The sequence below is a fragment of the Podarcis erhardii genome (assembly GCF_964252035.2).
Source record: "Podarcis erhardii genome assembly, chromosome: 4".
Lineage (NCBI taxonomy): Eukaryota > Metazoa > Chordata > Lepidosauria > Squamata > Lacertidae > Podarcis > Podarcis erhardii.
Window position 1 is genome coordinate 70,349,460 of NC_138508.1, and position 26,581 is coordinate 70,376,040.

A 26,581-nucleotide genomic window follows, 5' to 3' on the forward strand; every position below is an offset into this window, starting at 1 on the left:
CAAACATCTGCTTGGCCTAGGAATCTTTTCTTCCTATGTACATAAAAATGTAAGTCCATCATCACACAACCCGCATTGAAGGATCTGTAATGCTGCAAAAGGGCATTTATGATTTTTGAAACGATTTCCCATGAAATCCCTCTTTTCAGTCCTGTGTCTCATACTCCTGAGACACTAGTGATTCTTAAGTAGTAAATTATAAGTTAGTGGGTCCTGCAGATAAATATTCAAGTTGCTAGTGGTTTATGCATTAGGTGTGTATGAGGTAGGAAGGCAAATTATTGCTCGATGTGCAACCAATGTTCATATTCCTCCTGGCCATGAGCTTCTCCCAAATGAGAATGCCCATCCTTTTATATTTAAGGGATAGCTATATTTAAACCAGAATTTTATGCAAAACAGAAGGTAATGTGTTAAGTTTTACTGATATCCATCTGTACATACTTTCTGAAGTAGACTTAGTGGCACCAAAAGCCTGGCTAGAAGATCATAGGAAACGTAGTATGACCTATACATTTATTTATTTCTAGAAGTATTTATTTACTTACTATCCTAAGGACCTCTTCCCACATTATATTAGTAGTACTAAGAAAGCTGAAACAGGTCTAACTTGTTCTCATGCCTTAGTACAACTAACAAAACACAAAGCTGTCCCTTCCCAATTACATCATCTAGCTGGACAGAAGGAATTCTTCCTACCGCAATACTGGTTGGCTGAACACAGTGTAAAAGTGTGAATGCAACAAACAGGCATTTTACGAGTGTACCTATCTGATACACATGTTTTTGGAGAGTTGGAATTGGCCACACTCTTCAGTGCACACTTGATGACAAAGCTGAATCTCCTGGTGTATATAATGTGTGAAATAGAAGCAGGATAGAATTACTTGATTTGTTGAGCAAATAGCATGAGGCCCTTATCAGCTCACACAGCTTCCTCTTGTTGGCCCACAAGCAAACGGACAGTAACAATATCAAAGCGTTAAATTAAACTAACATTTATTTATTTTTTCAAAATATACTAACACAAGCATTGCATAAACACTGTAACTTTTACAGCTAGAGACAGGAGGAAAGGTAATGTCGCAAAATCCCATAACGGGCTGGTAAGTAAGTTTTATATGAATATGTGGTGCTACCTTAATACAGTCAGTGCAGACACCCAGTGCCTCAATGCATCCAGCTCTGATTTGCAGCAGAGAGAGGTTCCAAGGCCTGCTTTAACTGGACATATTGATGACTGTGCTTAGGAAATGCTCTGTTACTACTGAGCTATATTCTTCCATGTATTGCAGCCAGGTGGATCCTGTTACCAGGTAGGAAAATGGAAGGGTATAACATGTCTCATAAAATAAATCTTTAATGTCTCTCTGGCAAGATGCATGTCACTGCACACAAGAATCTCCACAAATTTACCTGCTGGTTTGAGGGGCAGGATTTTAAAATAGAGTAAATTTAAGCCTCCTCACTAGCGCCACATTTTTAAAGTTTGAGAAACATTCTTGTTACAAAGAGATACATACACAAGTAATCCTGAACATAAATTCCCCCAGGATAGCTGGAGATAGATTGTCCAACACAACAAAAAAGCATTCCTTGTCATTCTTTCATATAAACTAAATAATCTTGACTTGAACATTTCTTTCCAAAAGATGCTTGTTAGGTAACTACTTCTTGAATTAACAGGTCACATAAAGATTGAGGAAGCCAATAAGGGAAGACTACTTTTGGAAAAAACAATGAAACTTCAAGCTAGATTACTAAAACAAACAGAAACAACAACAACAGCTATGTACATTTTAATTAAACAAAGCCATATGGCAGAGGATGCTTGCCCGATAGACTGAACTGTGTCACAAGATGTTCTGTTTCAAGATCATGCAACAATTCCTGGCACTGTTGCTTATAAAAAACCCAGAATTATACCCCTTTTCCCACCACCAAGACACTAAAAAAGTAAAAGGAAACACATTCCTGAGCCCCCACGATAAAAATGGCTCAGCGTGTGGAATGCAAGGCGAACATTCCTGCAGGAACTCAAAGGTCTGATTTAACTTTGGAGCAGTAGCCATAGCTTCAGGGGAGGGGGGAAATGGAGACCTTGAATGTTGGTCTTTGCCTCCAAATCCCTTGCTCCCAACACCACCACATTGTCTATCATTGTCTTTTGTAGAAGGGGAAATAGCAGCTTCCTTAAGGCAGAGCACAAAGACAGAATTCATCCCGCATTGTGGAAGAAGAAACCAAATGCTGAAAATATACCTTGTTTGAGAGTTCATTTTACTGTCTTTCTTTTTTCTTTTTTACTCTGGAATGAGAAAGACCAAATCTCTCTAAACAAACAAGAGTAATTTATTTACAGTTTGTTAAATTATCTCAGTATCATTGCCAGGAGTGGCTTCCGACCAGCTTTTAAAAGCCTAAACCATGTGATTTTCTAAAGAACAGAGGTTCTATGGTTTAGAAAACAAATACCAATGGACAGTTGGCTGGTTTGGAGAAACGCATAGCGCTCTGTGTTACGAGAGACCATATTTGCAGACAAGGCTGTTCCGTCTCCATGCTTTCCACACCTATGTGAGAAAGGTGAAAGCTTGAAACATGACATTTAAAAAAATGAAATTTAGGCTTAGAAACCATGTGGTTTCTGCTTATATGTTACATTTTTGCCACACATAGACGCTGTGCAAGTGTGATCTCCATGATCGACTTTTGTCGCTCACTGTACAAGTTTGTCCAAACGGGTCGAGTAAAGAGAAAAAGGCTTGAAAACAAAAACAAAATATTTGCTTCTTGCAACAGCATATTCCCAAAAAGGTGAACAGAACACTGTCCACTTAAAAGCCTATGTGATTAAGTCCTACTTCTCTCCCTCTCTTACACCCCCCCCAGAACAGTTAAATCAACTACCTATTTTGTCTATCAAAGATAAACATGTATAAGAAATTAATTCTGGGAAGAACCGCCCCCCCCCCAATTAATTTGCAAATTAAATAAACCAGAAAAAGAAAGCTTTAAACTGAATTGATCTATTTATGAGAAGTTTCCAGCCACATTGGTCTTTAGGATAATTTTTAAAAATCAACACATTGATGGGACACAATATCTTTATTAGGACAAATCATGAAGCTACAAAGCAGCCAGCAGCCTTTGTAGGACCTTTTTCAGGCTGGTTCATATTAAAGAAAAATAGTGAAGAGGGCTGGCGTAGGCCACAGCAGAAAATTTCAGAATTAACAATGGAAACTCATGAGACTGTTTGCATGGCATGGGGTTGTGGTATATGTGTGGGAGGAAGAAGTGTTACAAGCTTCTCCTGAGTCACCTTTCCCCTACCCTCAAAAACACTTGAGCTCTGGGGGTGAGAGTTAGAAAAATTGAAGCCAACAAGATCAATATACAACCTGCAACAAGATTGTGTCACACTAAAATACAGGCAGAACTGTCAGCAGGACTCTAAAGTGTGAAAACATGGAACTATACTCAGTACTCTGAATACAGCATGACATCAAATCCATTGTTCAACATGGTTGAGCATGGGCCAAAGTGTTCCATGGCTTGGTGGAACTATAGCCATTTGAGAAATAATGCAGCAGCAGTCCATCTATCATGCAACTCAGTACAGGGAGCAACATTTATCTACCAACCAGATTTACTGAGTTTCTAAAACACGTAACTCACATATCAAAGGCACAATCATCTGGGGAGTCATCGTCTGGGCAGTAAGAATATGTTTTGGCTTTAGATACTGTCTTATTTTCTCTGTTCAAGCAGAGAACATTTCTCCCCATTACATTCTGAACTGTCTAGCATTAAGCCCAGTGCTTTCAATTATATCGTGTTAGTTGCCAGCTTCTGTGCTTCCATGCAAACTCTAGAACAAACCTCCCCACCACACCAAATAAAAGCTCTCAACCGTAAGAGTAAACGACGATCATAACTGAGTTTTTAATGTTTTACAAGATACGATTCTAAACTTTATTTAGGTTCTCATTTTGCGCTGTATGAGTGTAAGATTTGCATAGGGACTGGCATCTTTCGTAACCATCATTTGGTGTGTGTGTGTGTGTGTGGATTCCTGTGCCTAACAGTGGATTCCTGTGCCTAAAAAACAGAGTTCATTTTCTGTAAGGTGTACGTGTGTGTGTATGCACACATGTACATTTAACAACCTCAGCAACATTACCCCGGTTACCTTAAGCTCCATTAATCTTAATGCAGTCCTGCAAAACAAAACAGTTTCCTTTAACAACCGGATTCTTGACCTTCTGCTACTCTGGTGCATGAATGGGGGTCGCGGTGGAAAGGATACTGTCCAATCCCGACCGAGAGCTGCAGTATTAAAAACAGCACACGTGCCACAGAATAGCCAGGAGAAAAGACAAACTCTTCCCCTGTAACACCACCATGGCAACAGGGCCCGTTTGCATTCCTCTTCCGTGCTCTCAGAGCATTTCATTAGTAATTCAAATTCACAGAAAATGCTCTTTTTATAGTATCTGTCTATTATGGAGGTGATCAGGAATATATATATATGCACATCATTTCCAGTACAGGTCAGTCTTCAAAGCCAACCCCAAATATCTAAAAAATGCAAACAGATTTTAGAAGGTGAAGGTGGAAAAGGCAGTTTGTGACAATTATTTTTTTCCTCTCTGTGAAAAACCATCCTGGAGCCTCAGAACTTGGCTTCTTACTAAATTCTTCCCTCACATATATTGAGTAGTTAGTTCTACTGGATAATCAATGAAGAACCGACATGCATTATTGCTATGGATGCTAATTTAAAACTTTTCCCTTTTCCATATTTATTAGAAGCACAACTACAGTTCAAAAGATATCAAAACATTATTTTTAAAAAACTTGTTACAGTGATTCCCAAACTTTTTGCCCACTTGACCATTGCTTGGTTATCTTGGTGTACTACTTCACAATTTTTTCACCTGCCTGTTTTAGCAACTAAAACCATAGAACCCTAGCGTTGGCAGGTACCCTAAGGGGTCATCTAGTCCAACCCCCTGAAATGCAGGAGTCTTTTGCCAAACATGGGGTTTTTAAACCACGACCCTGAGATTAAGAGTCTCATGCTTTATTGACTGAGCTATACCTGCTGAGCTAAATGCACTTCTAGATGATGTACGATTCTCAACTGAATCTTTTATTGCTTCTTTTATTTCCTTTGTACTGTATTTTTATTATGCTACAATTTGGGCTTCCATAGAATTCTAACTGTAATAACAATAAAATACAATATCTAAGAGAGGGGTGGGAATGAAGCATTAAAAACGCAATCAAAAACAAATAGGAATATTTAATGCCATGGGTGAGCAGTTTCCCATCTTCAACGACGATTCCACAGACCACATGAATGAAGCTTATATGGGCCACTGGTGGACTTCATGGGTCATAGTTTGGGAACCCACAGCCTAGGATATAATCACCAAAAAATAAATAAAAATGAAGCTATCCTCTGTTACTGAGGTGCTTCCAGACTAGAGTTTTTAGCACTACACAGTCATTGCTCTCCCACAACGTAACTTTCTCTACTGCAGCAGGCACACCCCTCAAATTTTCTCTCATGTAACTTTTCCACATTATTAACAGCTAGTGTGGAAGTACCCTGGCTGGTCGCTCATTGTCCGCCATCTCCACTAATAAAGATTTATGCAATGCTTAATTCTATTACTGCAAGCTGTCCAAAGTGTGGAGGGTGTGGAGGAGCTAAAAATACCTTTTTAATAATGCATTATTTAATTTGTGGCTTTAATATAGTTCCAAATAATTCAAGACCGGTACATCTAATAATACATTGCTATACTTAATACAGTCTAGAATAATGATTGTTTACCTCACAAATGTTGTCATGCAGGTCCACTGTAATGCTTGTGGTAAAAAAAAAAATATTTAACTCCTTTGTGGGTTGTTGTGATGAGTTTGCAAACAGATTTCTTGTGGAAGGTTAAGGTAAATCTCCTTAAAGTAATTTAGCTTACTGCAATCTCATTTGCCCTGTTAAATGAACATAAGCATATGCTGGAGACATGGCTTCCTTTGTGTAGTTTACACTTATTTCACTGCAAGAGATTTTTTTAGTAAGTTCAATGCAAAAACTCAGTTTCCCCCATTAACAATCACTTGAAGTTCTACTTAAAGATGTGCTTACATTAAGCTCTGTTTAAAATGAGCTGGTTCCAGAGTTGTGCTCAGAGGCATACTGCTCAAGATGGAAGAAGAGGACAGAGGGACTATCTTCATCAGCCCCCTCACTCCACACACTTCCTGAAAAATTGCCCCATCAATTGTTTTTCGAAGCCACCACATATGATAGCAGGATGGTTTTTCTTATGTTGGTGAGCTATATCCAGCAATTATGCCTAAATTATAGGGATGTGGGTGGCGCTGTGGTCTAAACCACTGAGCCTAGGGCTTGCCGATCAGAAGGTTGGCAGTTCGAATCCCCGCAATGGGATGATCTCCCGTTGTTAGGTCCCAGCTCCTGCCAACCTAGCAGTTCGAAAGCACGTCAAAGTGAAGGTAGATAGTTACTGCTCCAGCGGGAAGGTAAACAGCGTTTCCGTGCACTCCTCTGGTTTTGCCAGAAGCGGCTTAGTCATGCTGGCCACATGACCTGAAAGCCGTCTGCGGACAAACACCAGCTCCCTTGGCCAGTAAAGCGAGATGAGCGCGCAACCCCAGAGTCGTCCATGACTGGACCTAATGGTCAGGGGTACATTTACCTTTACGCCTAAATTATATTGTCTATAGCTGTATCTCCTGCATAATTTTATATAATTTAAGTAGCAGCAATAAATCTGGATACTGAATTATATTCAACTATTCTGCTGAGGGAAGGATTTGGTGTTATCCTACAAAGCAAGAGATAGGCATAATTATTCATCCTTATTTATTTGGTAAAGTTTATATCTCACTCCATCGTAGCAAAAAAATATATGCATATATGTATATACACAAATCATATAAATATACACATGTATGTCTAATCTCCAGAAAACAATATTCAAGCTGTTTTCTCTAATGAGAATGTGGCTATATTCTGGTATCGTGTTTTCCAGTCCTCCAAATTATATTTTGTTTGGAACCAGCCATGCAAACTCGTGCTCCCCTTGTATGCTCAGCTTACCAAAAGATTTCCTGGTTTGTTAAACTCTTACATATGACATCTTCCATGCTATCCAGCTCTCCCAAGTTTACCATTTTTCCCAGTCGGACCTCGAAATGTTTTTACCAAGTCTTTACACCTCTACCAGGTGTCCAACAAGCGTGATGCCAAGGAAGAAATCATTACAATTACAAAAAATATTTTAGTTACAGATAGGTAGCCGTGTTGGTACCATGGTATCTGAAGAAGTGTGCATGCACACGAAAGCTCATACCAAGAACTAACTTAGTTGGTCTTTAAGGTGCTACTGGAAGGAATTTTTTTATTTTGTTTTTAAAAATATTTTATTAGTCAAATACATTAATGGACACAATAATTCTTTAACTATTCTTAACATTAATGCACAGAAATGGTACTCTTCCACATTATCCACAACATAATGGAAGAAATCTACTGTGTGTTTTGTTGCAACTTTTTAAGATGTTGACATCATTTCATATATTTACAATAAACAGTCCAAGGAAAATTCCTACTGCTTAGCTACAGCAATATGTAAACTGCTTTGCAGTGAAAATAAAACACACAACGAAAGAAAACTTCTCAAGGGTCAATGAAAGCCATTTAGCAATAAAATCTATGGAAAAACCACCAGCATGGTGTGTTAACTGCTGTTAGATAGTGGGGAGGGAATTCCACAACTTAGGAGATGCCACATATAACAGCTTCTTCCTGGCAAAATGAAGGTATGGGGCTCACATGGCAGAACAATCTGCATGAAAAAGCATCTTTACACATAAAAATCTAGCATGTTGGGGGAAAGGCTAAGCCAGTTTTCTAAATGCATAGGGTTTTGTTTTGTTTTAGTAAGGAGAACTATTCAGTTATGTAATTTGCCCGACCTTGAGTTTGTGGTGATACAGCCCAGGATCAGCTTTACCACCTCATCTGTAAGAACAAGATGTAAGCTGTAAATTATGGTACTTACGCATTTAGTGGATGATCTAAGACATTCCTACCAAACTTAATGTCATTTGGGTTATGAGTGGCACAGAGAGTTTATACATATCTGTTCAGTGTGTACAATTCTGTTCTACTTATCTATTCTGCTCATAGCTGTCAACTTACAGATTTGAAAATAAGGGACCAGCAGCCTCGAAAATAAGGGATCAGCAGCCAAAATAAGGGATTTTCCGAACACAGGTATGTTCAACTTCTGAGCCCCTCCGAGCCAAAGGCAGAAAGCCCAGCCAGCAGCCAAACAAAGCCTTAAGGAAAACCACCGTCACCTCTCCGCTGGGAAGCGCTGAACGAAGGCGAGTTCCCAGGCAACGCAGCCAATTTGATCAGCACAAGGCATGCAAGCTCCACCCCCCCCAGTCGTTCTTAGACTTCTTATTGGGTGAGCAACGCAGCCAAGCAACACAGTTGGAGCTTCCCTGTCCCCTGGCCGGCAGGGAGGGAGGGAGAGGAGATGCTTCCTTTGAAACCCAGGAAATTTAAGAGACACCATCAATAAGGGACAGCAGCGGGACATGGCGCTGGGATAAGGGACTGTCCCGCCAAATAAGGGATGCTTGACAGCTATGATTCTGCTCTTAATTTTTTGTGTACTGGTATACTTCTTCCTCATCATGGGGTTTTACTTCATAATAAAAAGTTGAGGAAATACGTAATCTTGGAAGGCAACGAAAATCCATTTTCATTTTTTGCTACCTTGTTTAGGTGCTTCATGTCATCTGAGGAAGGACTCTAGACTGAGGTTAAACCTTTCAGCTTATCTACCTGGCACACCCAAAATTATTTTAAGGTCTACATTAACTTACAGATAATACTTCCATCTCCCCCTTCAGAGGAAGAAGCTTCCATTTTAAGACTTTTTATCAGTTTTTATCAGAAACCACACAGACTTTCATGTTTATCCGAAGATCTCAAAGGAGATATAGCTGCAGAAAACTCAACTGTGCAAATAAATACTCGAGACATTTGGGATTCTCTGATTTAAAAAGAAGTTTTAAAAATGCAGATATGTGGTTCAGTTTATGAAGGGTTCTAGGCTCAAGTCTTCTCTGAGTTCTATAAAGATAGGACAACAACCTTTCAGAAAAAGAACATTTTTTAAAAAACCTCCCAAAATGTAAAATGAATTCTTCAGAATTTAAAAACAGATGTATGACGTTAGATGTTTCATAAAGCAAAGAGAGTGTGAAACAATTCCAATAAGCCATTTTATACTTAAACAAGAACAAAAGATAACTGTTTCATATACCATTATAGAACATATTGTGTAATTTCCATGTATAACATCCAGCACAGGTGTATTTCATTGCTAACTGAGTAGTTCTGTTTTACGCACACGTGCAATGATATTATGTGAAGGTCTGGATTTCTGCCTTGTTTGAACTATCCCCAAGTAACCAGAAGCGGACCACATCTCTTCTAGCCGGAAATTTTATTTTGGCATAGTTTGCCTACCATGATGGTTTTCGGCTATTTTCTTTTCTTCTTCTTCTTTTTAATGCCTTACATGGCTAAAAGTGTCAGACTTCCTTCTTCTGTGGCTGGATTATTTATTATTATTGCTGCTGTTAAGAGACTCACTTTGGCTTTTCTATTCATTACTAATAGCCTCCACTTGAAGTTATCAATGCCCCAAGTTTGTTTCAGAAGCAATGTAAGACCTTTTTGTTCCAACCGCCATTCTGCGTGAAAGAGTTTTAACTTTTTACAAATATAGGCAGATATTCATAAGAACAGTAACAACCAGATTTAGTAATGGCTAGCATGTAGGGAATGGAATGTTTAGAACTTTCTTCTTTCTTTGATTAGCTCGTTCGCTAATATATTTTCTCTTTTGAAATCTTCCTTGATTTCAAAAGCAGTTTACTGAAAAGAACTGGAGATGAGGAAAAAACTAAATCTGAAAGACCCTGGGGTTCACAGAACTATTTACTTGGTTCTTTAGATTAATAAGTTTACCTTGGATAGGATCCAGATTGGCCTGCCCTTTTAAAGCAATTTTCGTGTTTGTTAAAAAACAAGAAACCCAAACTTGATAGTATAGTTAATGTTTTGGGAACTCTGTTGCCTCCACCATTATGTACTGAAGCCAACTGTTTTGACTTTGGATCATGAAGAGACAAGGGCCATAAACTGCAGGTTTGAGTGGCCACCACAAGCTTTGCCATGTATCTAGTTACAGAGAGAGAAGCAGTGTGGTGTAATGGTTAAGAGTAGGGCTTGGGAATCCAAGCTTCAAATGCCCATTCAGCCAGGAAGCTCATTTGCTGACCTTGGGCACCACTGTCTCTTCAAAGGGTTGTTGTGAGTACAAAATGAGGAGGGGAGAACCACGTACTTCAAATTGTGATCCTTAAGAGGAAAGGCAGGATATAAATATAATAATAGTATTAAATAGGGATAAAAATAGTACACTTTGTCACTGGAACTGTACTGGTGCAAAATATTGAGATCTTACATTTATAAATGAACTTGTGAGTTGGATGTTTTTAATGTGTTCCCTGCTCCTGCCACCAGTTTTAACATACAGTGGTACCTCAGGTTAAGAACTTAATTCGTTCTGGAGGTTCATTCTTAACCTGAAACTGTTCTTAACCTGAAGCACCACTTAGGTAATGGGGCCTCCTGCTGCCGCCGCACGATTTCTGTTCTCATCCTGAAGCAAAGTTCTTAACTCGAGGTAACATTTCTGGGTTAGCGGAGTCTGTAACCTGAAGCGTACATAACCCGAGGTACCACTGTATCTCTGTGGGCCTGTTTTTGTTTGGTTCTATGGTTGTTTAGTTAAGCGAAGTAAAGCAACTAACACATTTACTTCCATAAAAATACAGCAAAGACAGGGATTTTAAAAGTACGAAACTAAAAATATCTACTTTGGATTACGCCACACTGAGTTCAGTGTGTAAGACTGCAGCCTAAGACAGAGGAAAGAATCTTCCAAGTTTCAGATGTTTGCAACATGTCTGTCTGAAGGTTAATGCATGACATCACGCTGGGATTTCATAGTAAGAGCCTCTCCTTTTACCTTAAAAATAAATAAATAATAGTTGCCACCTTATCAAGATGACTGAGCATGTGTAATAGTACCTAAAGCCTGTGGGAAGAGGTTTTAATTGCTCAATAATGCGGTGGGAAGCTAACTTACAATACAGTGCAAAGACACAGCAGAATACAACTACAACTGCCATTTGTGAGAACCAGGCCTATGTGGAACTAACCTATAAAATCCACTATGAGAGACTACCTTTCGTCTCTTAGTATATACTGTACGGTTGTAATTGTGGACTGTGATTAAGATATAGGGTGTCAAAGATTCCACATAAGCTCCCAAGGCTGTAACAAAACATATCCTTTCTGAGAAGCACCTTCCAGGCCCCCCTCTCTGTCCAAGATAAAAGGTAAGAACCTCCCAACTTTGTAGAACAAGCACCAAACAGAAAAAAGCATGTCTGCTGTGAGTGGAGGACACTGTATGAGAACACGTGAATTTGCTTTGGTCCATCTAGTTCTGCCAACACAGACTGGCACGTCGAGATATTAGGGCTTGGACCTGGGACCTTTTGCATGCTGCACCACTGAAATACCCCAAAACAAGAGAAGCCTACTAATCTGAATTTCTCAGTCAACCTATCATATAGGTCTATCTGCCAACAAGCCCATACACAGAACTACAAGATAGTCACAGATTTCTTCCTTGACAAGCTCTGCCACAGTTTTATTTTTATAGATGATCCTTTTCATAACTCAGCATGTTTGAGGAACTGAAGCACACACACCTATTTGCACCCCACCCAAAGTGCAGATTAAGCAACACAGGAAATAAGGTTTCGGGTTTTGATGTGACAGGAGTGTTCGCTAATTATATCCTCTCCTTTTAGCTATTTATAAATTACGTCTTTCCATAATTTATTGGAAGACACCAGAACAACATTTTGTTTGGAATTTGGGAGCAAAGGCTGTCTGGTTTTGGAGAGGTGGAACAGCACATTTATTCACACATCCTCAGAATGCAGACCATAGTCATAGATCTAACAGGTATGAGCACCATTCTGCTTGGGCTTGCTGCCTTCTCAGCAAATTGGTACCAGTGCTTTCATCGGTTGCCTCAAAAGTATGTCAAGTTCTTGAAAACTGAGCAGAAAGCATCATGTAATTTTATCCTTAAGAATAAATGAGATTATCCTTCCTTCTTCCAGGTGTAGTTTTCTCCTACAACTGCATGGTACAGATCAGTTCATGTCCTAAATATTTGTTACTACTGCAGGCTTTTCCCAGAGAAGATTCCCGTATCATGCTAATTATGAATCTGTGAAAGGGCTTTGAGGTAGTTTTAGGAAAGTTTTCTACATTTAGCTGGAAGTTGATATCTGCAAGCAGGGTATTCATGTGTCATGCATTACAGAAAACAGTCCTCTGTTTGAAGAACCATGATTCTGGCCCAAGTCCAGTTTAAAGAAAAAGAGGAGACAGCAGGAGCCTTAAAGATGTCCAACTGACAGCACCTGGACAGCGGACTACATAGGCAAACAGGTTTTGTCTATTATGGCAGGATTTTTTCTTGCATTTTTAATTAAATTATACTCGTGGTTTCTAAATTTGCATCCATATCTATGAATTATAGCACATTTGAACTTTATACAAATCATTTCCCTCTTTTGTGGAGATGCTATTCGTCTTTTCTAAGAGGGCATTTTCCAAAGTGGTGCCCCAACTGTGGAGGACCCTCCTCCCTGTTGAGGTCAATCTGAGGCCGACCTTAACTTAATACTGGTGTCAAGATAAGAACTGACTATATTCTGAAGCATTTCTGATTTGTCTGTGACACTAAGGGAATAAGTTGCCCTATGCTTTAAGAATGATTTATTTATTGTTTCATCTACTTGAAATAAATGAAATGATTTTAAATGTATTCTTGGACACTGCCCTGAGATAAATTTGATATAGCATAGTATTTTTACTGCCATGATTTTTCAGGGTTCTAAGCCAAAAATGTCACGTGTGGATTTTATGTCTCATAAAATGTTAGACAGGATGGACAAATTATCATAAAGCAGACAAGATAGGGCACACAAAAGCACTTGTTGGTTTAAAATATTATAACAATAAGAGTGTCCTCTGAATCTGGAAGAATCTACACTTAATATTATTTTTTACTATACATATTGACACATGGCCTAAAGGCCATTTATAACCCAGCATAGGGGAAAGAAGAGAGAAATAAATACAATTAAATAAAACCACCATAGACTAAAAACTACCATACTTAAATGTGAAACAATTTAGAAACCTCTCATCACCACCACAAACGTTAATTAAAATGCCTTAATAGTGATTATACTAACAAAGCCATCAAACTGTGGAAGATATAATCACAATGAACCCATAGCTTATGTAACACATGTAACGGGGGCGGGCAAGAGAAACCGAAAATAAAAACGAGCAGCGATATCTGAATAAACCATTTAATTGCTTTAATTTCCCATTCAGATAATATTTTCCTCAACATATTTTTTAAGTCTTACAACACAACCACCACATCACAGACTGGAGAAAGATTTAAGGATCAGGCCCTGATATGAGTCATGATTCATGTTCTCTAAAAATGACTTCATGTAATGAGACTAGATATCCTAGTTGGCAGAGCATGTTCGACCTGTTCTTGAAAGTCTCCAGAGAAGAAAATTTAAGAGCCTCTCAGGCAACTTTCTCCACTACTAACCCCTAGGCCATTTTGTCTTAAAGGGCTGGCACAGAAAACAATGCAGGAGCTGGCCTTGGGAATGCACACTAGGGATGCGCACTGATCACAAGACATGGTTCAGACCCCATTTTGGTGTTTTGGAAAACAGTCCTCCTTCATTTGGCCCTGGGTCCAAGTCTGCTTAGGAATAAGCAAGGCCTTCTTTTCCACTGCCACACTTCACAAGTGGGAAATCAAAATATGGCAATAGATAGATAGATGATAGATAGAAGTTAATGGAATTTGAAGCCATAGCAGGCCCTTTATAGTTGATACCTCTAATTATTTTTTCAAAGCTAACAAATATATATAAGTATGTGTATGTGATCATGTCTGTGTATGTATGCATGTGTGTGTATACATACACGTGTGTATGTGTATGCGTGTAATGTGTGTGTATAATTAGCAGAAGCAAATGAAATTTGCCAACATGGTAGGCTTCTGAGGGGATGAATTTCATAAGACAGATGAACTCCAGCATCTCCTGATATGCCCTGCCCAATTTACAAATACCCGCCCTGCTTCGCAAGGGTCTGTGTTAAGGGTTGTTGTGAGTTCTCTGTGTTCTCTTTCTTCACTCAGAAATGAATTATTTATCCAGGAACAGACCCAATCTTGCTGATAGCTATTTTGCCTCATCCACACAATTATGGGGCTGACAAACCTCTAGATACTGTGTTTAGCATTTGAACTCTACTGGGGAAATTACCCAACAGTGGTCTTTTATCATCCTAATTTAAATTAAGGACAATGCTCTTGAAAGCAGTATCACTTATTCATTGGAGAAAAAGGACGAATGTCATAACCGTCCATTTTTTCACACAATAACTTAATACGTATTTCACATTTAGATTAATTTCTAAACACAGACACATATTACTGCAATACATCAATACCTTTCAGGGGCTCATAATTTAGTTAAGAGTTCTGAACCAAGCTTGTAACTCTTAAAAAAGAAATGAGATTTGTCCGGCATTACTTGTTCCTGAGAAACACATGCTGGGTCATAGTCATAGTAGCATCCTTTTCTTAGTGCTTACAGACCAACTGTTTAATTATCTGTTCTGGGATCTTTTTCCTGATATTACTGTCAAGCTCACTGGTCAGTAGTTACCTGGGTATTTTTTTCCCTTTTTTGATGAGGACAACATTTGCCTACCTCCAGTCTGCAGAGACCTTACCTGTTCTCCAAGAATTCTCAAAAGATTACAGACAGAGGCTCTGAGATTACATCTGCAAGCTCCTTTAGTACCCTTGGGTGAGCTCACCAGGCCCTGGAGATTTGAATGCATTTAAAGTAGCTAGGTACAGTGGTACCTTGGATTAAGAACTTAATTCGTTCTGGAGGTCTGTTATTAACCTGAAACTGTTCTTAACCTGAAGCACCACTTTAGCTAATGGGGCCTCTTGTTGCTGCTGCTGCACGATTTCTGTTCTCATCCTGAAGCAAAGTTCTTAACCCGAGGTAACATTTCTGGGTTAGCGGAGTCTGTAACCTGAAGCGTATGTAACCTGAGGTACCACTGTATTATAATTCCTATTGAGAACAGCCTGTGTATGAATAGCATTGGATCATAACCCATTTCTATGCATGAAGGTGCTTCAAGTGCTGTATTATTATTATTTTTAAATTGTAAGTCAGACCAAGTAACCTTTCATGTGCATCTGCTGGGGTGAAGGAAGACAATAATAACTGGAGGTTATACAGTACATCAAGAGGTACTACTTTTTGAGAGTGACAAATATTTTTCAACCCCACCCCAAAACAACAGAACGTCTCTTTGGTAATGTCCGGACATTACACACACAACAATTATGAAATTATATGTCAGCCAGGATACACTCATACAGTACACTAAGGAGGAAGAAACCTTTACCTTGGAAGTAAGGTTCATGATGTTGGCAAATGCTATGCCGCCCTTATAATTTGGGAGGAAGTATAGGAGAGAAATTTGATACAATCAACACCAGCAAATTCTAACAAGATTTATTCTCTAGTCGCCATCAGACTATTAGCACAATACAAAGAACTACAGAGTGTAGCCTTAAACTTTTCCTGCCTGTTATATTTGCATTTTCATCAGTCTACTGTTACAAGACACCTGCTGTGCACTTCAGTGCAGGTAGGGCTTCCAGGTTGTAACCTGGACAATACTCACATACCTTAAATTTTTATGCAAAAGGAGAAAGGGCAAAAAAATATTCCACAAACACACACACCCCTGGACCATATCAACTTTTGTGCAACAAGCTCACTGCAGATGAAAACAGATCAAAGCAGTTATGCAAATAAGAAACAAATGTATACTGTACTAACTACTGGAAAAGCTTTTGCTTTGTGCTGGAAGAGACACATTTCTGTTTCTATATTTGAGACTTTAAAGCAATAGAAACATTGGGTTCTAGCACAAAGCTGAATATTCAAGTGTCTTTGCTTAGCAGAGAGGTTCCCCTAGAAGACTCAAAGCATGCACAGAGCATTGCTTGCATTAACTGCTTTTACTTGAAATGTGCTGACCCCACAGGTGAGCTCCATGTAGCCCCTAACACAGCCCCATGGACCTCTTGAAACTGCCTCAGTCTTCCATCCCATCAGAGTTCCTTCCTTATTTCCTCCTCTTTGTATGAACAATTGGAATGGGCAGTATTTAATGTAATAAAATTTATTTTTTAAAACCCCCCACCACCTTTTTCCTGGCTTTATGGCTTTAAGGAAGTAACCATGGTGAAAACTGAAGGATAGTTTTAATTCCAGATTAGCTAAACCAAGGCACTTTTGTCTTTGGTCCTGCCAAGCACTTAGCAGAAAACTATGGCAGAAAAAATGTTGCTTACGCCTGGCTTACACACAGACACAACACATTAGTATTCATGGAAGGCGATCCCCATGGAGATAACATCACACAGTTCTGCACCTGAGTTTCCATTAACCATTAAGTAATGAATAATCCCTACAACAGTGGGAAAAGCTGTTTATTTATCCCATGTCCTGCAGCCTATGCTCAGTGTTGCTTCCTTCATGCTAATCATACACAAGCCCGTTTGTGTTTTTTTTACACTAAACTTCTACCTCTCACAACTGTGCGTTTGAAAGAAAGGTGATGCTACATTATGGAAATATTCCCAATATGAGTCTGAAATGTCTAGCTTATGGTTGTAAAATTATAATGAGCTGTAAGGGCCAAATTTTCCACCCAGCAATTTTCTTGGTGGCGATGCCCATAAATATCGAGTCCTTATGAATTAGGCAGCAAACTATCCATTCTCCCCATTAGAATACTAAATTTGAAAAAGTATGGCATATAGCATGACATGGTTGAAAAGTGGTACCTCAGGTTAAGTACTTAATTCGTTCCGGAGGGCCATACTTAACCTGAAACTGTTCTTAACCTGAAGCACCACTTTAGCTAACGGGGCCTCCTGCTGCCGCCGGAGCACGATTTCTGTTCTCATCCTGAAGGAAAGTTCTTAACCTGCGATAATATTTCTGGGTTAGCGGACTCTGTAACCTGAAGTGTCTGTAACCTGAAGCGTATGTAACCCGAGGTACCACTGTACAGTCACTGCCAGCAGTGACTTAGCCCTTTGCGCCAACCAGAGCATGTTTCTTAGCCCTAAACTTTGAATCAATGATGCAGTGTGGCAAGAGTTGCAGCTGGTCTCTTTGGGGACCCCTGAAGGACATCATACATCCCCAAAGTTCAAGATTTACAGCAGTGGTCCAGCCCAGTGTTTCCCAAACTTGGGTCTCCTGCTGTTTTTGGACTACAACTCCCATCATCCCTAGCTAGCAAGACCTGTGGTAAGGGATGGTAGGACTTGTAGTCCAAAAACAGGTGAAAACCCTGGAAAACACTGGGCTAGCCCACTATATCCCAAAGGTTTGTTACAGGTAGGTAGCCATGTTGGTCTGTTGTAGTCAAAAATAATTTTTTATTATTTTGTTCCAAAGGTTTGTGACAGACCATTGTACATGTTATTAAGGAACCCAGGAACAGTGCTGCCCTGCATCAACAACCACCAGATTTGGGTCTGTTGAGAGCAATGTCAAAAATCGTGACCTATGAGCAGACTTAGAAAATACTCAGTTGCCTAAGAGTCCAAGTTTTTAGAAAGCCAACACCAGTGCCTAGGAATACCAAAATATATCACTGTTTTAGATTGTGCCAGGAAGACAAAAGCATTACATCTTTCATCGCCACAAGTATATTGCAGCATCTACATATGCACTGATTCAACAAGGAATCCCCTAATTGAATAAGCAAACCCACTTTCTGCACCGAAATTCAGTTTCACTTAGCAGTTCCCCACCCAAGTATTTGCCAGACTCACTCAACATGACTCATCTGCAATTTACTGCTGCAGGCAGTTTCACAATGGGGTTCTGCGGAAGAGAACCTGCACAGGAATACATCAGAATGCTCCAAATATGTACCGTGAATGTCTTGCATTACGTTATCAGGATGCTTATCTTGATCAAGTTAATCTTACCTGCAATTTCAACATGCTTACATGTAGTTAGCTAGTCAGCTGACCTGAACTCCACTCAGGAGCTACTGAGTGAGTGAATTATTGCAATTAGGTTTGCTGTCATTTTTAGTGAAAAACTGGAATGGGTCTTTTCTGGAAAAGTTAAAGCAAGAACTCAAATAACAGGGTGTTTTTCGCCCTCCTTTTTCTTTAATTGATCACTCATTAATATATCAGCATTTGAACTTCACCACTGAACAGCTTCTGCTAATTAAATATTGACCTTCTGTAAACCATCAGAAAAGTGTAAGAGTTATAACATATTGCTAAAGAACATGGACATTCAGGTGCAATACAATCTCAGTCAGGTTTCTTTTTTAATCTCAGGCATAGATTAAAACTGCCAGAGTAGACAAGAATAGTTTGCCTTCAGGAAAGAGATTTTTGGAATACTGTGGATAAGCACCCTTTACACCTAGAAGTGAAAAAAGAACAAAAGGTAACACTATTTCGTTTCAATGCTCTGATCTGCTAGAACCAATTAGACCTCAGAAAGGACAAAAGTCAACTCCTTCCACAATTCAAAGAGACATTTTTTGAGCATTAGTCAGCAATTCTGACTAAATGGGTGTGGGGCACTTCAAAGACCAGCTCCGTAAAAATGTCTGCTTAACAGCTGATGCCATCTTTGCTGCTTCCTTGCTTAGGTGGCTACTCCTGTCCTGTGACAAATGTCAGAGGTGGCTCATGCTCAGAGGAGCAATCTTGCCACCATCATGACTTTGGCTGGAATGGAGAGGAGCAAATGCAGACAGAATGAGACCGCTGCCAGGAACTGTTGGCTGCCAACGGTATCGTACACCTGAAGAACCAGCAACAGTCTATCTGTGCCACTTTCTTGTACTAGCCAAGTGCAGAAGAGTTGCTTGAACAAAGGGAATTCCAAGAGATAACTTTGAGTGTGTGTAACAAAAGTTCTAGCGCCATCATTTTCTGCAAACACCCAGTATATATATTTTTATCAAGCAAATCCATACTGCTGTGAACAACCCAAAATCTTTTAAACTTTATATATGCTATTTACTAGATGCATGAAATCTAATATACAGGGCCCTGAAGGAAAGGAGAAAGAAACAAGAAAACAATGTAAGGCAGCAATAGTTCCGTTGAGATCTGGCAATGTAAGAATTGCCCAGCCGGATGAGACTTAAGGTCTATCGAGTCCAGCATCCTGTTTCTCACAGCGGCAAACTAGGTGCTTCTAAGAAGCCAACAAGCAAGGGCACAAAGCCAACTGTGTTGGTTGTCTGCAACTGGTATTGAGCCCAATCTCAGAAGTAACATATAAGTTATTAAGGCTGGCAGCCACTCTCAGACTTCTGCTCCATGAATTTCACCAGTCTCCTTTTAAGCCATCTTTAGATGTCAAAAGCTCAAACTACACACCTGCATTTGTTTTTTTGGAAATTACAGCTGTGCTGAGCCTGGATTCTGATCAAAGTCTTTTTACACAGGGAGGAATGGTTTATCCCTTCCCTCTTCAGCTGCTAGCCCCCCCTCTCCCATATCATCGCCACTTGGCTATGAGGCTTAGTTTTGCTTTGTTTTTTAAGTGCCATACCCACTGAAGTCACAAGAGCTGGCACAGTTCACAGAAAGACTTGTTGACGGGGCATCTTTGAACAAATGTTTAGACTCATCTGCTGCCCATTTAGGAAAAAACACATGGAAAATTAAGTTTGTATATGAGTGAGAATTCTCTGTTTTTAAGAAGCTTGCCCTTGTAGTACTCATAAATTCTGAGCACTGTGTTTGCAGAATGAAAGGGGGAAAAGTTCACTGACCAAGTAAAATATAGAACATAAGCATGCTTCAGCATTCAAAGAACTTAAATGACTTGCTTCTGTTTCCTGAGTCAGGCTTTTTCGGCAGAATGACAAAGCTAAATTATTACCTTAACTAGGAGCTGTCAACCAGGGGGTACTGGGCTGGCTCTAGCCCCCTGGAGAGCACAAACAAGCATACTACTTGCCAACCAAGAAATGAGAGAAAGAGAAAGCACCCTTTCCTCTCAGTTATTCTTTCATCTTCCCTCTCATTCCCAGCAAGGCACTGAGGAGAAGGGCAAAGAGAATCACAGACAAATGTGAGGACAGGTGCAAAGTAAGTGGTATATAAATTGTTATAAATAAATAAGGACAGAAGGGACGGACTTACAGACTTTGGGACTATGAATGCTTTTTTTGAAAGGCAGTACAGTATAATGCAGGGACGCAGGTGGCGCTGTGGGTGAGCTCCCGTTGCTCGGTCCCTGCTCCTGCCAACCTAGCAGTTCAAAAGCATGTCAAAGTGCAAGTAGATAAACAGGTACTGCTCCGGCGGGGAGGGTAACAGCGTTTCTGTGCGCTCCTCTGGTTTCACCAGAAGCGGCTTAGTCATGCTGGCCACATGACCCGGAAACTGTACGCCGGCTCCCTCAGCCAATAAAGAGAGATGAGTGCTGCAACCCCAGAGTCAGCCATGACTGGACCTAATGGTCAGGGGTCCCTTTACCTTTACCTTACAGTACAATGCAGTTGCAAAATCAGGAATTGAACCATGTAATACTTTTGCTTTATACCAGGGATGCAGAACCCGCGACTCTCCAGATAATGCTGGATGGACTCAAATGCTCATCAGCCCTAGCCAATATGGTCAACAGTCAGGGATGATGGGAGCTGTAGTCCAACAACACCTAGATGGTCCCAGGTTCCCCATCCCTGCTTTATAGCCACTGAAACTAGATAGCTCTGTCGGTGTAGAGCATGGGACTCTTAATATCATGGGTCGTGAGTTAAAGCCCCACACTGGACAAAAAGATTCCTGCATTGCAGGTGGTTAGACTAGAAGACTCTTGTGGTCTCTTCCAACCCTACAATTCTATGATTCTAATACAACAGCCCTTTTGAACTGAATTTTCCCATCTTAGAGCTTACAATATCATTAGTGAGTTTACTCCTTTTTTTAAAAAAGGTATGAGGTACACTTGACAATCACATTCTACAATGCACTCATGATAGTAGTATTTACAATATCTGAGAAGAAAATATTATCATCCTCAATAACAAAATAGAGCATGCTCAGTACTGTGAAAATGTGCTATGCCAGTGCCAGAGGTACAAACACAAGTGATGTGCTGATTGCATACAGGAAATACTTAACAGGTGCACATCTTTTGCACTTAAAAACAGGGTATTTGAAAAGGTCCTCAATGTCTACATAAACATCAGAAATGAACCAGCCAAGTCACTCAGTTATGGGCTGTGCTACCCTATTATTATCTGGTTTAACAATGTGAATTTGGCTTGACCTTCCAAGAAACCACTATAACATTTTAAACACCCAGCATTTCAGTACCCAAACACATGGTTTTATTCCATCTTATATTTAAAATAGCTACAGATGGGCTTGTTGAATGTTTTTAGCATTTCAAACTTATTGTAGATTGTTTACATCTTGTCCTTTGCTATCTTTCCATGCACTAAGCAAAAGTTCATAAAAAGTGCGTGGTGTAATTAAGTACAGAAGGCAAACAAACCTTACGCCTCTCTCCACCTTATCACCACTCCCTCTCATAGCAAACCTGCCTATCAGTTTGGAAGCAAAATGGGGCCACCAAAAATTGAACAACATTTCTATACTCTCAGGGAACACACAGTGTACATAAATTTGTAAGTGATTGTGTTTAAGTCCCTCAAAATGGTCTGGCAAGTACCTGTTGGCTTTCTGATGTATGGAAGACTGGGGTGTCAGCCAAGAGAAAAAGAAACGGGGGAATCTGCCAGGTCTAGCAGGCATCTTAACAGTAAATATCTGGAGTGGAGGGGTAGAATCAGGATTGTGGCATCCATGCTGTAAGCTCAAAAAACCCCTTTCCCTGCACTATACAACAGGTTACATGCTTTATCAGTATTCCAAACCAGTTCATTCCTGTCTACTTTGAGCATTAGATCCTGATGGTCCAAGAAATTATTGTGCAAGTGAATCTTTGAAAAACCACTGCTGCTGCAGGTGAGGGGTAATTTTGTGGAGGTACCGGTAGTTGCATGGACTTTTAAAAAAGATAAAGAGCTGCCTTCAAACACACAGCATTACACATGCTGACCACACTAAGCCCATACTTAGGATAGAAAAATTGGGAATTGAGTGCAAAATCCTCAATGAGGCTTACTCACAGGTAACAGGGTGCAGAATTTCAGCCTAGATTACACTTTGATTCAACTGAACAGTTTGGCATGATTAAGTCTCCATTCAAAATAACAGCAAGTGCAGGTAACTTAGTTGGCTCCAATTCTATAGTCTTAGGAGAACAAGCAATGTTCTCCTGGGCCCCACAGGCATTTAATAAAATCTGAGCATCTCTAACCATACAATAGTAAGATTCTCCGTACATACATGAACAACAACAGATACTCAACACTATTTTAATTTCTTAATTAAACTACAAGTTTCAACTATTACTTCATCATCAATATAAATAACAATGACAAAAATCACTCATCTCTTAAAAAGTCATTTCAGTGCATCTATTAATTATATTCCAAGCCTCAAGTCTCTGCTTTCTTCCTTGCCTAAAACTTAACAATATGTCAACTTCAAACTTTTCAATAAACTCTAAAACCCTTGGCTATTTTTAATCCCCTAAAGCATTTAATTACTTCTATCCAATACAGACATATTGTCGTACATAGTATGAATAACACATGGATTTGGGTTCCCCTGTCTGCTTGTATACATTTAATACAATCTAGGGCTCCCTAGAACATTTTCGAGTGTTGAAGGCAGGAAGCAGTGTCTTTCTCAGCTGGCCTCACAGTGATCAGGACACAAAGTGAACAAAAGGCAGCCATTTCCCAAATGCTAAGTGACTGTCTATGTATGCTTGGTAAACCAATCCTGCCAAGGGATGAGAATAATTTTTATCACATTTCCACACCTAATCAAGATTCTGGAAAAGCAAGGGTGTGGTGCAAATGTTCTCAACACTTTGCAGGATATTAAATGCACACTTTGGTAATTCCTTGTATTGTCTGTATTCAGCCACCTATAATCAGATTATCAGACACTGACATAGGTAGGTAAATGATGAGAACCACACAGATTTTATGGGACAGTGGCCATGGAGATTAGATTGCGTCACAAGACACAAACCTGTACTCCTTCAGAGAAGGCTCACATAACTGAAAGTTTCTTCATACATCACCACTAACAAAATATCTCTGAGCTGGACATGGATGCCAGGAAGAAGAGACTTAGCCAGGGGGACCTGGCGTGCTAGCTTTCTACGTCCGAGGAATTGTTTTTGTATGAACTAGACCCCAGCTTCCACCAGTGAAAGAATAAAACATTATCTAGCAGCAAGCAGCGCCCCTTGGTTCTCAAGGTCTTAAGAAATATGATGGACAGCCAATTGTTGTTTGTTAAATGGTAAGAAATTACACTGATACAGAAACAAAACTAATTCTGCACAGAGCAGATCAGGGGGTTGAGTTTGGATAAAAGTTTGGCAAACAACTGAAAACAATAAACATTTGAACAACACATGTTTTAACACTGAGTGGCAATACTGAAAGACATATGCCCTTCTGGAAGGCCTAGGGGAGAGAAAAAATAAAGTGAAATAATCTGCCTAAGAAAGTCTGATGTTTGCTCTTCAGCTGCGCAGGTAACATGCAAGTGGGTCTGTCCTGTTATCACATATGGCCTTGTGAATGGCTTTTGGGAAATGGAGGAGGCTTTTTCTGACCAAACACAGCTAAATAATCTAATCCAGTATTCAGTTGCAACAATGACATAAGCAAGAAAGAGCTTCAAAAAAAGCTCTGATAGCTCTCCCTCCACCTCTAGGCCATTAGGGAATAAGCCACAACAACTGGAAAGTTAAGAAATTATCTTGACCTGTGCAGTTTAGAGCAATTCAATCTGTAGTTAAATGTTGTTCATTCAGCACAGGAGAAATGACAGTGCAGAGACATGCAGTTCTATGAAGAGAAAAAGAAGGAAACTGTACCACTTCTATGAGGAACAACTCGCCATTCTTAATTGAGCAGTATTGTGTGACCATTCAGGAAATTAAAATAGGCAAATAAGATCACTTACTGTCCTTGAATCATCTTTTTGTACTCATAACAAGAAGTGTACTTTTCTCCAGTTAGTGCAATGGCTGAGTCTACTATGAATTCTGATTTGGTGATTGTGTGATGACACATTAATTAACCTGGAATGCTATTCTGGATTAAAAAGGGGTTTTTTATGTGCACTTTACAGTGCAAGCCTATATGCAAACTTCCTCAGAGATAAGCCCCACTGTGTTGAATAGGGTTTACTCTCAGGAAAGTGTTCCTAGGATTGCTGCCTGAAGCTTCCATCCATAATGGAATTTACTATTAAATCAAGGGGACTACCAGTGAGTATGCTAAACTGAAAATGTGACCAAAAACAAACGGTAAAACTACATTATGGCAATTACAGCCAAGAGAACAAAGCCAACCGGGCATTTTCAAGCATATTTGAAAGCAACGCTCAATGAGTGGCGGCTGGAGTCCGCACTCCAGTGTCACCAAGACCAAAGTAAAGAAAAATTCAGCCGCTGCCAACAACATCGCAAGAGTCCCCTGTTTGAGGTGAATCGAAGCGACCACTTAGTAAAAAGTGCTTCCAGAAATGAAAAAACAGGGGAAAAACACCATTTGTATGTGCAAGCAAACTGCTCGGCCAGGGAACAGAAAACTCTGGAAATCAGTAGGATTACAAGAATCAACCGGCCACATCCTGACATAAACAAAAGAGGCTGGGAATCCCCTCACCCACCCGCCACCCCTTGGATCACCTACGCGGAGAAATAGGCGCGCGTGTAACCTTACCTTGGTGATGATGAGAGGCTCTCCATGTTCTCTTCCTCCTTTCAACGTGAATCCCCAGGGAGCCCCGCCGCTCAGTTGCACTTCCACCAGCTTGTACGCGTCGCCTCCCCTCTGCTCCCCTATCAGCAGCAGAGGCTGGTGAGGGTGCCCCTGGGGGTCCAAAAACGCGGGGTTCAGCCTCGGATCTTTGTCCGGGAACCTCTCCGGGCCGCCTCGGAGCTCCACGTTCTCCATGGTCGCCCGAAACTGCCCCCCAGCTCCTTCCTCCTAGCTGGATCCAGCGTGCCGCTGACCTAGGAACCACATACCTAACCACAGTTTCCAGCCCGCTCCCATATGGTGAGGGGAGGGAGTTGCAACCCCCCCTCGCGCAGCCTTGGCTCCTCCTCCGCTTCCCTCCGGATCCCGTTGGGTCGAAGAGGAGCCCGGGCAAAGGGGAGGCGGGGAAAGCGCGCAGGGAAACGGCGAGGCTGCAAACCGGCTTGCTCAACTCAGCCGGGTGCAGCTGGGCAGAGCCAAGCCGGGAGGGAGGAGGAGGAGGAGGCTCCCGCTTGGGAGCTGTGTTGTAAAATATTCCAGCCCAAATAGTAGTCGCTGCGGCGGCTTGTGGCCAAAGGATTTCTCTTTAAAAGCCAGGAGATAAGTTAAGAAAGTCTCCCAGAACTAGCGCAACTTTCGCCCGAGGGTTTTCTTGAGGAAATCGGTGGGTGGGAAGATCGAAAAGGGGCTGGGTTGGAACATGCTGGTGGGGAAGTGGGACTGAATCGCCAAACAAAGAGAGAAAGAGAAGTTTCCCCTGTTGTGTATCGAAGAGAAATCTCTGTGTCGACTGCTGTGTCCACCCACCACTTAATATTCCCCCTTCCCCCATCAGCGAAAGAGGAGGGCTGCAATGCTAAGCTCCAACACACAGAGGAAGAGTTACAGATAGGTAGCCGTGTTGGTCTGCCATGGTCAAAACAAAATAAAAAAATTCCTTCCAGTAGCACCTTAAAGACCAACTGAGTTAGTTCTAGGTATGAGCTTTCGTGTGCATGCACACTGTGTATCTGAAGAAGTGTGCATGCACACGAAAGCTCATACCTAGAACTAACTCAGTTGGTCTTTAAGGTGCTACTGGAAGGAATTTTTTTATTTTGTTTTGACACAGAGGAAGAATGCACGCAACGATCAGATCAAAACGCAACGATTTAAAAAGAGAAAGGCGGGGAGAGGGTCACTGCGTTTTCACGTGGGGAATAAGTCACAGCCGTGTTAAGAAGGCAGCGGGAAACCACGCCTCCTGGGTTCAATGGGGTTCCGGCCCCGAGGAAGAGACCTGCTGCTTTCGGC

At 40.6% G+C, this 26,581-nt stretch overlaps 1 protein-coding gene and 1 long non-coding RNA gene across 5 annotated transcripts in view; one reads left to right on the forward strand and one right to left on the reverse strand.

Moving 5' to 3' along the window:
- Positions 1–26,026, reverse strand: part of SHROOM2 (shroom family member 2) — a 104,548-nt gene extending 78,522 nt beyond the window's left edge. For 2 of the 4 annotated variants that reach the window (XM_081858655.1, XM_081858654.1), the window contains exon 1: positions 25,250–26,026. In XM_081858655.1, coding sequence (XP_081714781.1) covers positions 25,250–25,483 — 234 coding nt within the window. In that variant the 5' untranslated portion in view covers positions 25,484–26,026. The remainder of the gene's footprint in view (positions 1–25,249) is intronic. The other 2 variants (XM_081858657.1, XM_081858656.1) reach the window with 1 other exon arrangement.
- The window catches only part of LOC309340199, a 186,286-nt gene that overhangs the window by 135,394 nt on the left and 24,311 nt on the right, over positions 1–26,581 (forward strand). The gene's annotated exons all lie outside the window — the stretch shown is intronic.